This window comes from Parasteatoda tepidariorum, chromosome 5 (genome assembly GCF_043381705.1).
Source record: "Parasteatoda tepidariorum isolate YZ-2023 chromosome 5, CAS_Ptep_4.0, whole genome shotgun sequence".
In the NCBI taxonomy this organism is placed as follows: Eukaryota; Metazoa; Arthropoda; class Arachnida; order Araneae; family Theridiidae; genus Parasteatoda; species Parasteatoda tepidariorum.
The window spans coordinates 78,423,553-78,437,727 of record NC_092208.1 but is presented as its reverse complement, the minus strand read 5'-3'; the positions used below and the strand labels follow the sequence as shown (position 1 = coordinate 78,437,727).

The 14,175-nt window shown below is 30.5% G+C and overlaps 1 protein-coding gene across 3 annotated transcripts in view; it reads right to left on the bottom strand.

Moving 5' to 3' along the window:
• LOC107439094 (synaptic vesicle 2-related protein) overlaps window positions 1-14,175 on the bottom strand; it is a 52,208-nt gene that overhangs the window by 22,716 nt on the left and 15,317 nt on the right. For all 3 annotated transcript variants that reach the window (XR_011636740.1, XM_043047333.2, XM_043047334.2), the window contains exons 2-7: window positions 13,578-13,666; window positions 12,089-12,187; window positions 9,822-9,893; window positions 6,346-6,470; window positions 3,310-3,373; window positions 1,176-1,304 (exon numbers count right to left, since the gene is read on the bottom strand). Coding sequence is in view for 2 of the 3 variants with exons in the window: in XM_043047333.2 (XP_042903267.1) it covers window positions 1,176-1,304; window positions 3,310-3,373; window positions 6,346-6,470; window positions 9,822-9,893; window positions 12,089-12,187; window positions 13,578-13,666 (578 nt within the window). In the remaining variant the exon portion in view is untranslated. The remainder of the gene's footprint in view (window positions 1-1,175; window positions 1,305-3,309; window positions 3,374-6,345; window positions 6,471-9,821; window positions 9,894-12,088; window positions 12,188-13,577; window positions 13,667-14,175) is intronic.

Below are 14,175 nucleotides of genomic sequence, written 5' to 3'. Positions count from 1 at the left end.
GCTCTCCTCCCAATGAAGTGACCCAGATTCGAATCCCGGCGATGGCTGGTTGATATAAATTCTGCGCCCTGATCGCACCGACCACAGTGCTGAGGTAAAAATATTCTGTAGTAGACGGATCATGGGTTAGAGTCCTATTGCCGTCAGATTAACCATGGGAGGTTTTCGTCGTTTTTCTCCCCATGTAGCGCAAATGCGGGTTAGTTCCATCAAAAAGTCTCCCACGAAGACAAATTTCTCCCAATGCTTGATGCAGGAGTTCCCCTGTCTTCTGGATTGGGTTCAAAATTACAAGGCTACGGAGTTAACCATTAGTAGTGGTAAACCTAAAATTGGAATAACTGTGCAACGGCAGTTATAAGAGATAAATTTTTTTAAACCTACTATAATCCAAATTAACAATTTTAAATGATTTTTACAACATGTAACTAAATTAAAAGAATCCCGAAAAGAAATCTCTTTAACGTAATAAGTTTTTCCTACTTTTATAACATTGAATTATAGTAACATTAACTTCATTACTATTATGTTTTTAATTTTTTTTCAAACTCTGCAGAAAATCGTAACTCAAAATCACAAGATACAAAATTGGGTCCGCTGCTTAACTACTGTTATAAAATTTTAGAAAAAAATTTAGAATTCATATGTATAATGAAGTACTTAATTAGCAACTGAAGCAATATTAATTATTCATTAAGGTTCCTTTGTAAAATTTGCTGTGTTATTTAAAAACATAATTTTAAATCCTTCAATATGCGTTTCAATTTTCAAGGCAGTTGAAAAAACTATTACAAATGTCCGATCGAAATAAAACTTTGTACAGCCTAGTTTCTTGTTGATTGGAACAAGAATAGGAGGTGAGAGTATCACAATTGTATCTCTTGGACAGCAGCATACAGCCCAGGGCCACTCTACTGACATGCAATATTGAAAACAATCCAATTTCTGATTTAAAATCAAATCATTAGGTTGGTTGTAAAAGTTAAAGAATATTATAGACATTTAAGTCTTAAAATTATAAAAGAACAATCGGTCTAAGAGGTCTTCTCGTGATGGCAAGACAGTACAGTTTTCTATTGTTTCGAAATATTCTAAAGTCGACTATAAAGGTATTTTCATTACAATACCACTTATCTTGCTATATTTTGTAAAGAGCAGTACTTTGAAGTACCTACTTTTAGGGAAAGAATTACTAGAAAGGCAGGCACGGATGTGGATACAAGTAGAATCCTCCAACTGTTCAAATATTTCATAATTATCCAGGCTAAGAATATCACACCTACGCTTCCCAACGACCAAAAATACTGAAAATAACATTCAAACATTAAAAACTGCATAAATTGAGCAAAAATAAAAGATAACGCTTGATCTGATAACGTTTGATCTAATGATCGGAACTTCACGTTCTAGGTCTACATTATATCTTAATGGTTAGAAGAGGTGACCTGAAATACGTTAATTAATTAGTGCAGACAATATTTTAAGTCAGTATTATTAGGGCAGACGATATTTTAAGTCATTATTAGTGCAGACGATATTTTTAGTATTTTATTCAGACACAAAAACGTACATTCTCTGAATAAACATAATTTTTTCTTTGACGAATTCAGATTACTGACCCCTTAAATATAAGGAGTACCTTCAATCTGGGAAATATGATTCCAATAGTTTAGTCGGGAGAACGGTTCAAATTTGGACCCCTAAATGTTAATTGTATTTTTGGTTATTTTGCCATATCTGGAGAACTTTTAATGCGAATTGAAAAATTTTTGCGCATAATTTTAAAGTTTGTTTATCCAAATATAATTCCATATAAAAAATAACTTTGAATAAAAATGTGTCTTTTATTATTTTATTTAATTATAGTCGAAAAAATTTGAATTGTAAGGTATGCAATTTTTTACATCATTTTAAATAATCTAATTTTGCATGGCAAAATACAAAATTTGAACGAAATCGATCGAATATTTTCTAAGAAATCTAATTTTAAAGAAGTCATGTTTCTAAAATTCGATTTCTTATGAACTATTTGACTAATTTTGCACTGATTATTTTTTGAGCACTGTACATTAAAAAATCAAAAGGAATTGAGTGACAATGATATATAACAGCTCAAAAGAGTCAATAAAGTATACTCTATTACATTGTATAAAAGACAAATCTATGAAAAAGATTTTAAAAAAATAAATCTTAAAATAATTTTGTTAAAAAATATATCAGAAGGATTTAATTTAAAAATAAAACTATTAAATTAGTTGAAATCCAAGATTATATTTAAACCTTGAAGATCAAAACAAATTTTAGCTCATAATTCTTAATCATTATAATCCTTATTACAAAGAACAAAGTTTGAGAAATCACAAAAGTAATAACTTTGGAAAGGTAATAATAGATCATGATAAAGACATAGCCATTAGAGGAATTATATATTTACTAGCTTTAAAATTTAAGTTAATTTTTAGATTTATAATTATGTCCTAATCTACGTTTATTGACGTTTGGCTCATTTTTCACTAGGACTCAAATAAGTGCTAATAAAATTCCAAAATTATTCTTTCTTTAACTTACTAACATATTAACATAAGGAAATGCAAGTCATTTTTATGGATTTTCTGTAACTTTATTACAATATTTTTCGAAATTATTTCAAACTCATTTGATTGGCTTGGTTTTCGATAAAGCCCATTTTCGCTAAATCGCCAAATAATGGATCGCTCTCTACTGAGCGGCAACTATTTTACCGACACTCTTCCATTAAAATTTTCTCTAACTGGTTGCTGGGTTTCATGATCAGTTTAATGATCTTATTTTCAAAACTGAAAGATTTGAGTATGCATTTTTAACAATATTTCATTTTTAAAAAAGAAGAAATGGACAGTTCTACTCAGAAGAGCCTGAGTGATATATACTTTAAAGAAGGAAATCACTCTTTTGAAAATGAAATAACTGTATGTCTTGAAACAGTTGTTGTTCAACAAATGTCTCCCTCTTAGTTGGGATTTTCAGCTAAACAATATATAGTCTTCAAACCCCATCTACAAGAAATAATTCAGATAGAATTCGAATCCACAAATATTGAAAGTATTTCTAAAAACCAAAACGAATGAAAAGACTTGAGTTGAAAGATAAAAAAAAAATAGAAAAACATATGTAACAAAACATATCTGAATTATTCAAAAATGCCTTAAATTTTGTTCGAAATGTTTTCAGATTTTATACTAGTTGATATAAGAGAGTATGTTTTTTTGTATATAGTATGTGAATGCATTTTAAAATGAGTATACGAAAAAAATCATATAAATTACCTACACACAAGTAGAAACCAGCCCTTCCTCTCATATTTGGTGGGCAGTACTCACTGCAAAGTGTCAAACTGCAAAAATTAGAAAATTGTTTTTAATCATGTATTAAATAAAGATATGAAAAATATTTAAAAAAATATGTTTACTTACGGTTTCTGATATTCTGTAAAGATAATGGAAAAAATGGAATGTGTACTTTTATATTTTTAAATCATTCTTATTTTATTTTTGCAATCAATGGCACGGTGTAAAAGGTTTCGTGAATACTTTTCATGATGATCTACATTCAGGCCAACTGCTTATAAGCAATAATACATACACTGTTTCACAATTGTTTCACAGTTGTGTGCTCAGTAAACTTAATTTTTGCTCATTTCTTTTCAGACACTTACAACAATATTTTATGGTTCTCCTATATAATGTCCCTTATTTTGTTAAAGATAAGGAGGATCAGGGTTAACCCATAGGTTGGATAATATTTTGTCGATTTATTAGAAATTTATATTTAATTGTGTAAAATTACACATTTTTAACACGCTGTTTTTTATTTTTTTAATTTTCAGTCATTGATTATTTCTTGAGTCAATTTATCGACCAAAAATTTTCTTATATTTTAAAAATTAGAAAAAAAGGACCAGTCGTTAAAAGTGCAGCGTAAAAAAAGCTATTGAAAATCGATTAAATATTTCTCGAGAGAAGTATAATCTAAGTTGAGATCATTTAAGCATTGAGTGGAACAAAACATCCGATTTTTCATTGCGTGTAAGTGTTTTTTTTTCATAATACTGTGGAACGAGCTTTAGAAGTCATTCACTGTTTTGCTCAACAGAAAATTTTTATTTTGCACGGAATACTGGAATGCTGTCCCACACGTTCAACTTAAAAGTTTCCACTTAAAAGTCCAACATTTTCAAAAATTGGTAACAGGAAAACAGTTAAGATTAAAAAACAATTCTTGAAATCAAGTTAGTGAAACAAAGCACAGATTTTTTTTCCACAGTTCCTACTTTTACTTCACAAAATTTGACTTTGTGTGACTTTTCTACTAAATTTTACGTTTCTTTGCTCTCCGATAACGGCATGAGATTGTGGCTGATAGGAGAAATTTCGAGAATACCGTTATGTGATTTTCCTTCTTTAAAAGGTTCGAAAAACTTTGATGTGAATTTTAATAGACTTTCCTTGATTTACAAGCTCACTACTTGCAACACCATCTGTGGAAAAACTTTTAAACTAAAAGCAAGATTGCCGGGAGAAATGTTTATACCCTGTCACATAATATTTCTACCCATTTTTTTCAATAACCTAAAGCTGTATTCCAGTTATACATCTTTAAAAATAGTCAGTCTAATTTCGAACAATTTATTCTTAACCATATGCTTCTAACTCGAATTTTTCTTTAGATATTAGAACATTCACAAAATTATTAGAACAGTGAATGTTCTAATGTCTAAATCTATATTTTAACATCTATCACTTCTTCAAACCTTAACAAGTTGAATACCACGCTAATCTTACATGGCTTGCCCGTCTGGTCAAACGGTAAATAACTACAAACTAAATTTGAAAATATAAGACAGATTTTGCTAGTTTTTTTAACCCTTTCGCGCCGACTGTCACAAATACATGACAGCATAAAACCGTATCAATCAGGGAAAAAATATAAAGCTGGTAATCAAAGTATTTCTTTAGCAATTTATTTGTTGGCGGAGTTATAATAGTTTGATTTATTTAATTCACCATTCAAAATAAAACTATTTAGTTATGCTTTGAATTAACATTGATTTTATATATATAGGATTAAACCAACAATAATTAAAGTAAAAGCAAAGTAAGTCTGTCAAATTAGCAACGACTACATTTAAGTTACCGTTTTTTATTTAATTGCAACTTGATTCTGATTTGGTACGAATGCTTTTCTGAATCACCCGTCCTCAAGGGGTTAAAGGTGAAATAAAAAAGTGGAGAATTACATAAACCAACGAATTGTTTAAAAATAGTGGTGGATGAAAATCTACTGAATTGAATTTATTAAACCAAGAATCACAATTAATAAACTACCACTTGAAAATATTTATTCGATGTCCGGAGCAACTTGGCTTCTCTGTGTATTTTTGTGTATTCTATATTGCATTAATTTCTTCAAACCATTTTAGTAGCGATAATAATATATAAAAAAATTAAAAGCATTAAAAATTTACTCGAATTATGTGTTTCTAATAATCATGGCTTCACCGGTCAACGGTGACCCNTTGCATTAATTTCTTCAAACCATTTTAGTATCGATAATAATATTAAAAAAATTAAAAGCATTAAAAATTTACTCGAATCATATGTTTCTAATAATCATGACTTCGCCGGTCACCGTGGCACTCTCAGTGCCGGACACCAGTGATCCCCATGTCATTCAACGTGTTAAATTCAACACGTAATAACAGTGAATTGCTATTCAAACATAATATGAAATGCCACTTGTGTTGGCGTCATGAAAACCGGATCGATGAATAAAATTTAGCAAATTAACCAATTATGAACGAAAGAACCATTTTAAATAAATAAGCAATTATGTTTTTTGTTTAAAATTGCATTTAATTTCATATCATAATAATTATTACTTTAAAAGAAGAGAGATTTATTTGAGAGGCTTAGTTTCTTTCTAAAATAATTTTATTTTCTAATTTAACTTATAACTCCAAAGCTAAATCATTGATAACATCGTCTTTAGTATACTCGGACTGTAACATTAGGTTGTCAATCTCTTTCAAAGATCGCCAAAAAGAGCTCTTTAAATAAGAACCACTCACAAATATTTTGAGTACATTCGAATTGTGTTTTGTTATTTTTTTTGTTGATATTTTTTCGTATTTCTTTATTTGACCTTTTCTGCATTTGGTGGGGAGGTTTTAATGGTCTATCCTAAAGGTTTTCCTCAATACAAAGTCTATGGCAAAAAATCCCGTGCCTCACAAAAGTGGTCGTAAATAGAGGAGGTGGTCTTTCCTTGAGGCTTCACTGTATTTATTCAATAAAATTGATTTCTTACCCTTGTCCGACACCGGCAAGAGCAAATCCCATGCATGTCCGAAAAACAACCATCCAGGTGTAATTAGGGGAAGCAGCACTTATGGCACCAAAAGAGAACAGCAGAACAACTGACACTGTAAGTGCCTGGTTATAAAATATGACCATAAGTAATAAATAACATGAAACAATAAACAACATAAAAAAATAAACAACATAAAACAATAAGAAATATAAAACAATACTTTTAATTATACATTTTCAATATATACCTAGACATGAAATGCGAGAAACAGTAAACAGCAACATTATGGTGATATTCGAATGTAATATGGTAAACTGCATGTAAATGCATGTCTTTGGAAGTCAATGCATCTCTAGAGGTTTCGCTTTCTTCAGATAAATGTGGTCCTATTAACATTAGGTGTGCTCTATTAATCGTTTCTTTTTTTAGCTCTGACTTTAGTGGATATCACCATTTCATCACCTTTCCTTTTTTACAGAATACCCTTTGTTATAGTTTGCACTTTTCGCAACTCAATGTTATTAACAAGACTGAAAATGACTTCACTGTGTCCGGTTTCATATTTAAAGCCATTTCCAGCCCCGTTAACAGAATTAAATTTGAATTTAGATCCTATTAGTACTGAAAATCACTGGGATTCAAAATAGCTTATCATATTTTTTTAGATTTTGGTAGTTAATGCATAATATCACTCACCATATATTTTTTGTTGTTGTTAAACACAGCTCTACACAGCTTTATATATTTATTCCTAACAATTTTTACAATGGTAAATTTCATTTTATCTCCCACAAAAATTGCTTCGAATTATGGCACAATTTTTTTATTATCTCTGCAGACTGCAAAATCTGCCATAATTTTCCTTTCGGCTACCGGGACTTTTCTAGTTTCTTTTTTTTTCACATTTTTTTGTTAGCAACTTTACATTGTCTTTCACAATTCTGTTTTGTTTTTCGCTTCTCGACAGTCTTGAATATATGCGTCTATTAAAAACTTGTTGACTTTTTCCATCTTTATAATTCTTGAAGTTTTATATATTAAGTTTTACATTATCAAGTATATTTTTCCATTTCAATCTATTAAAATTATTCATTTGGAAATTGTTTAAGGAAATCTATCTTGACCTGGGAGGACGCGAAGGGGTAATTTTATCATCCCATGCATTCCATAAGTTCTGATTCCTAAGAGCCTAAGCAACTCATCCCTTTTTTATTAGAGCCTCATCCCCTTTTTATTAGTAGCTGTGTCTTCCATCATAGCCTTCTGTGAGCAGGAATTTCCAGCATTTTCCCTCCCCAAATAGACGTTTTATTAGTTCCTGGAGTCATAAAATAACCCAGCACGTCTTACAGCTTAGTCTGTAAATCATTTTATTTCTCGTGGCTGAGGTGATAGTACTTTTTATTTTTATATTATAACCGTCGTTGAACAATCGACCCACTTTTTGGGTTCACGACTACTAATATTTCACTACGTAGCCTTGTAATTTTGAACCCAATCCAGAAGATAAAGGAACTCCTGGATCAAGTGTATTAGGAGAAATTCGCCATCGTGGTGGACTTTTTGATGGAACTAACTCGCATTTGCGTTAGATGGAGAGGAACACCACAAGAAACTCCCGCGGTTAGCCTGGCGGCAAAGGGGCTCTAGCCCGTGATACCACTGAGAATATTTCCCATCAGCACTGTGGTCGGTGCAAGCCGAATGCGGATTCGTATCGACTAGCCTTCGCTGGAATTCGAACCCGGTTCTTCACCCCATTGGAAGGCGTATGCTCTATCCCCTGAGCCATCGCTACTCGCCGTGTTAATATATAATTTTTCATTCGTAAAAGTGATTTCTTCTTGTTTACGATGTTCATGAAAGTTTTGCCTCAATAAGTACTACAAGATAATCCTTACTCTCTAACGACAATCCGCTTATTTTGTATAAGAAAACCGACGACGTTACCTAACTGTGAGAATCAAAGATCTTGATATGCAACTTATTAGTGATCAACGAAAGTGCAGTTAATCCGAGTTTTAATCATGAACTACAAGTTCAAATATTACACATTTTTTGCTTAGAATTACCAAAATAAAATTTGTAATCTTCATCAAATCGATGTTTTACTCGGAGATATCGTGAACTACTGGAACTAACGATTTGTGTCCGATTTTATTGTTTCACTGAACATAAAAAATTTCTCTGTGTAGTCTAGTTGTCTCCGAGGAAACATAATATATATATATACATATATATATATATATATATCTNTGGCGAGCGTTAGCGAGCAGGGGGTGCAGCCCACTAGTATAAATAAATATCACTTTATCTGCATTTAAACGAACATATATAATATTATCAATCAATACAATCATATATAGTAGAATATAATAATTTATGTACTAATTTTCAGAGAAGTAAATATTATGTTTTATTTAATTTTATAACAAAAATGAAGAGTAAAAAGTTTTAAATAGTTAAGCAATACATATTCAAAGTTTAAGATTTATTAAGAAAAATTCCAAGATTAATTCTAAATAAAAATTATCAGGGTTTTTTTCCTTCTTCTTTTTTTGCAGCGAATTAATGAATTTTATTTGGGGTCATTCCTTGCCCCCCCCCTCGCATCCTAACGTTCGTTCAGAAGGTACGCGTTGTCCCGGGTTAAAATGCAAATAATTATTTGCTTGATAGAATTTCGAGATGATAGATGAATTATGTTTCATAGACTTTGCATAAAAAATGTACATAAAATAGTAGTAATTTATCTGAACATTAACTAATGAGCCATTGGATGGAATATTAATTATCAGTATTCTTTAAAATAAACTGCCATAATAATATTTTGTAAGCATAATGAATCAGCCTAAATGAAAGTATAATTAAGAAACGCTGGCGTGTAGATTTTACTTGTCACTGATCAAAAAATTTTAATGTCTCTGAATATAATACCAATAGAAATTCCGTCTCATCAAGTTAGAGTGCTTAATTAGTTTATGATAGCATGTTTGTTATTTATTTATAGTGATGTTCTGAAACCGTTGAACGGGCAAATTTTTGCATATCATTCAACATTTATGACAACTTTTTTCTTTCAACTTGTGTTAAAAACAATAAGTTGTGCAAATTTATCATTAATATCGCCATCGTTGGCTAGTTAAATTTTAAAATAAAAAATTCGTCGTCTCAATTTTGAATAAAATTAAGTTTTTAGAATATGATTTATTAAAATAATATAATATAATGAATAAGTGAATAATAACAAAATTAACAATAAGTTGAAAAAGGAAAGAAAAAGTGTGATTTTCACGAACTTTGTAGTTTTGAAGTATCGAATCAGATAAACAGAAAAATGCAAATTTATGCAACGAAACGTATAATGGGTTAGCGAAATAGTACGTCTAAAAGTGTTTTGCCCTTAAAATGTATCTTTATTGCAGTTTTGTTTAATAAAAAAATTTTCGAATTAAACAAAAAAGAAAGCTTACCATTTTCCTCCCATACACGTCAGCTACTGTACCTAAAATCGGGCTTCCTATCATTATACCAGCAAATACTACCTGCAAGTATAAGACAAAAAATTAGTGTTTAATAGTAAATGTTATTTACTTAGAAATTTTTTTTAACAAGTCATGGGCAGGTTATATATTATACGCTCACGTCTGAATAATAAAAAAAAAATATATCTATTTTCAAAAATTCAAAAACTTAGAGAACCAAATCAAGTGAAAATGTATATGAAAATACATTAGCCCTGCATAAGGTCGAGCGAAGTGTATTTCCCACCAACTTTATAATTTTTAAATCTAGATAGGAAGCAATTTTCTCACTTCAGATTTGTGCGGCATCTGTTGAAAATTTCAGAAAAAAAAATTTAAAAAAAAAATGAAGAGCTTTGTATAGGTATAGTAAAGCATTCTCGCAGCAACCGGTGTGACTATGTGGTCAGCACTGTACACTGGACAAGCTGGTACCCATCTGAGGCTGCGTGGCCTTCAAGCAGCAACCGGGGATCGGAACCCAGTTCTTCACAATGACAGTTTAGTACTCTAACCACTGAGCTGTTGCGGCTTCGTATACATATATAAGAGTACACATTACGAGTCACTCAAGTTTGTCAATAGACATGGCAATACTTTTACTTTCGTTAGTTGTAACGAAAGTACAAGTTAAAAGTACGGACTTTTACTTGCAATTCGTGACTTTTTAAATTTAGGACTTTTACTTATTTTCGCGTTTCTTTTTCGGGAAAAGTACAAGTATTTGTAATGAGAATGTCGAAAGAAATAGTTACTTTCTAAATTTTTTTTAATTAATTTTTTTTTAATTTATAAATTTAGTGCATGATATATTCTTTAACAGCTAACTTCTTTTTTCAAATATCTTCATGGATCGCAATTTCCCTAAAGGGAGAGGTTGGCAGGTGGGAGGAAACGTGAAACCCTTACTTTAAGGGATTTGTCTGCATATGAATAATTTTTTTTCTTTATTCATTTCTTCAAACAAAAATTATAATGTTATCGAATTTGCTCCAGAATTTAATTTGTTACTAAAAATTCCGCAAGGAAACAAAATTTCTAAACACTTAATAGTTTTAAATGAGTTTAATTTAAAATTCCTTTTTATATGCAAACATTAAATTTTGATTTCTCGTTTGGTTTCTATCAACGTTCACTATTTCAATAGAATTTTTTTAACATTTTCCTGCATTTTAAAGTTTTACACATTTAAATTAAAACTTGCTGCATTTTAAATTTTCGATTACTTTGAATTATCAATTTCCTCGAAATGTACTTTAAAATTGTTGCTTTTTTAAAGTTTTGTACTTGTTCTTTTTAGTCGGTACATTTTAAAATCAAAACTCTTAACTCGTTACTCTTGCTTAACACGTTGAATGCTATGGGGATCACCGGTGATCGGTACTGAGTTTGTTCGTAGCCCCACGGGGGTCACCGGTGACTGACGAAGCCAAGATTATTAGAAACACATAATTCGAGTAAATTTTTAAGGCTTTTAATTTTTTTAAATATTATTATCGTTATTAAAATGTTTTGAAGAAATTAATGCAGTATGGAAGGCACAAAAATCATTTTGGCCAGAGAGGCAAGCTATGTAAAATTAGCGTGGCATTTCAACGTGTTTAAGTGCTTGTACTTTTACTCGTTACTTTTTATAATCAAAACTTTTTACTTTTTACTCATGCTATTTTTCATGCCATTTTCATAACTACTACAGTTTCTCATGACTGTTAGGTCGAGTTTAGGCAATCTGTAGCCAGCGCTATCTGTACTTATCTTGAAAATGGCGCAAAACGTCAATATGGAGAAAAGTCACAGTTTTGTGAAAATAAAAAGCGTTTGTGATATAATTTTTTTATATTTAAAAACGTATTACAGTGCTGCATTATCTGGGCTAATAAAAATTTGCTAAACCTAAGACGGGGATTTTTATAATTTTAATCTAGGTGGGAAAATGTCGCCAAATTGGCGAATTTTAAATATCTATAAAAGTATTTAAGTTATCCGTTCGTTCCAAAGCCCAGACAATTCTTCGCGACTAGATATTATATATAGTTTAAACTTATAGCTTTTCTTCAAATGTAAAGCACTTAAACTGTGACTTTTTTTTAATCTTCTTGGTGAAAGAGCTTCAAAAACCATGTTAACTAATACATTTTACAAAATAAATTATTTCTGTTGTGTTGGATTGACATGTTTTGTACAATCAAAAATTAAAAAAACAAATTCTAACTTACTGATGTTAAGAGAGCAACCTGCCACCTATGCAATTCCCAGTCACAAGCAATAAAGTCTCCTATCATTGCTAAAATGAAGGTTTCCGCAGCGTCTGCAAACTACAATGAAATAAAATGATGATTCAAAATCATGAATATTTTATTGAAATAATTACTTTAAATATGCGCTTATCATATGCGAAATTGAATGTCAAAGTCAGTAATTTTGCACTTTGTATTGATAATTGTCTTTATCATATTGGGCAACCTAACACCTAACCGATTCCCAATAACATGCAATAAAGTCTATTATCGCTAAAATGAAGGTTACTGCTGCATCTGCAATGAACTAAAATGATCATTCAAGAATATGAAACTATTGGTGAAATGAATACACAAAATATGTGTTTATGTAAAATTAAATTTCAAAGTCAGTAATTTAACGTATTGCCCCTGTTTGCACTCAGGGGAGCATCCGGAGAACACTGTAGACTCAAAGTGCGCGCACGTGACCCCTCAGCAAAAGAAAAAGTGAATTCAAAAAGGTAGGCTTGGTGGCGATCAATGGCAACACCAGAAGGCCTCAAAGAATTTAATGAAATCTTAAAACTAACAATAGTAGTTACTCAGAAAATAGAATTTAGGAGTTTGAGTGTTCAAACATAATAGGCAAAGCATATTAAAAAAAATAATAATTGTAAAAAGTTAAACATATTATGATAATGAAAAGTATTAGAATTTGTCCAAAGCCCATGAAAACAGATACAATTTCAAAAAGAAGAGTTACGGCGAGGCAGCCGTGAAGACAAATCCACAAAAAAGAGGAAACTCAAAACATGAAAGAAAATTTGTCAAAATTTTGAACAATAAATTAATCGAAAATTTTAAAATAATTTCTAAAGTGCGCAAAACGATTTATATAAAAATAAATTTTAATGAAATAAAAAAAAGAGAGAGATGCATTGAATAATACTGAAATCGTTCCCCTTCCCTTGATGGTGGATTATCAACTACCCCGATTTTACTGACAGGGTTTACTGACATTGCCTTTTCGTTCACAGAAGGCGCTGTATTCTCAAAATGAAAATAGCGTACAAGTTGTTTAAAATGGAGATAAATTAAGATAATATCAGGTTGAAAAAAATAGGCTAGTTTAATATTTTTAAAAAACCTATGTAATGATACCAAACTCGACCGCTACCGTAAGAGGTACATTGCATTTTAGATCATTGATGGTTACTGCTATATTTCAATAAAAATACGGGGGAAATTATTTAAATGAGTGGCATTAGGGACTTTCAATGAACTGTTATTTCATAACTAAGGTAGCTGGATAACTAAAATGGCTGGGTAGTCTAGGAAGTTACCCATGAATATAGCGTGTTTATTTATTTATTTTGTTTGAATTTTGGGTTAATTTTCAAAGAAGAGTGCGCACGACTTATACATGGACGAGCTTATGTATGGAAAAAACGGTATTCTTGAAACATTAAAATAATGTGTGACTCACCCATCCAAGGCCAGCCAGCATAAGTAAACGTATCTGGAATTTTCCATACCCAGCACGATTAACGGCATCATCAATGGAATAAAAAATATCTATAAAAAAGGAAGAGAAAATTAACTTACAAAACTCAACTTACTAAAATTACTTTCTTAACTCTTCTTTACTTACTAACTAAAGGAGAGAGTGAGAAATTTACTATGTTTAAAACTTAAAAATAAATTGAAACGAGTTTAATATGTTTTGTTACAGTTGTCACTGTTTTTCCGTTATAATGGACTGTTTAATTTACAAGGTGTTCCATAATAACTGCCTGTAATATATATTTTTAAAGTCTTTGTTAAAAAATGACGTTAAAAAATATTACAATACTAGCTTTCCGAGAATCAGTATTTTAGCAAGGAGAAAAAAAAAGTTCTACTAAAATTTGATTATCTAATATCGTGGTTAATCAAAGCAAAATGACGATTATTAGAAAAGCAGTTAATATTTCAGATTGTGTTTAAATACGCTTGAATTTCGTTAAGAATAGTCTTATAAGTTTCCCCCAGAAATACTATGATAGTCTCGATAATAATTCGCAAAATTTTGATAACATTTATTT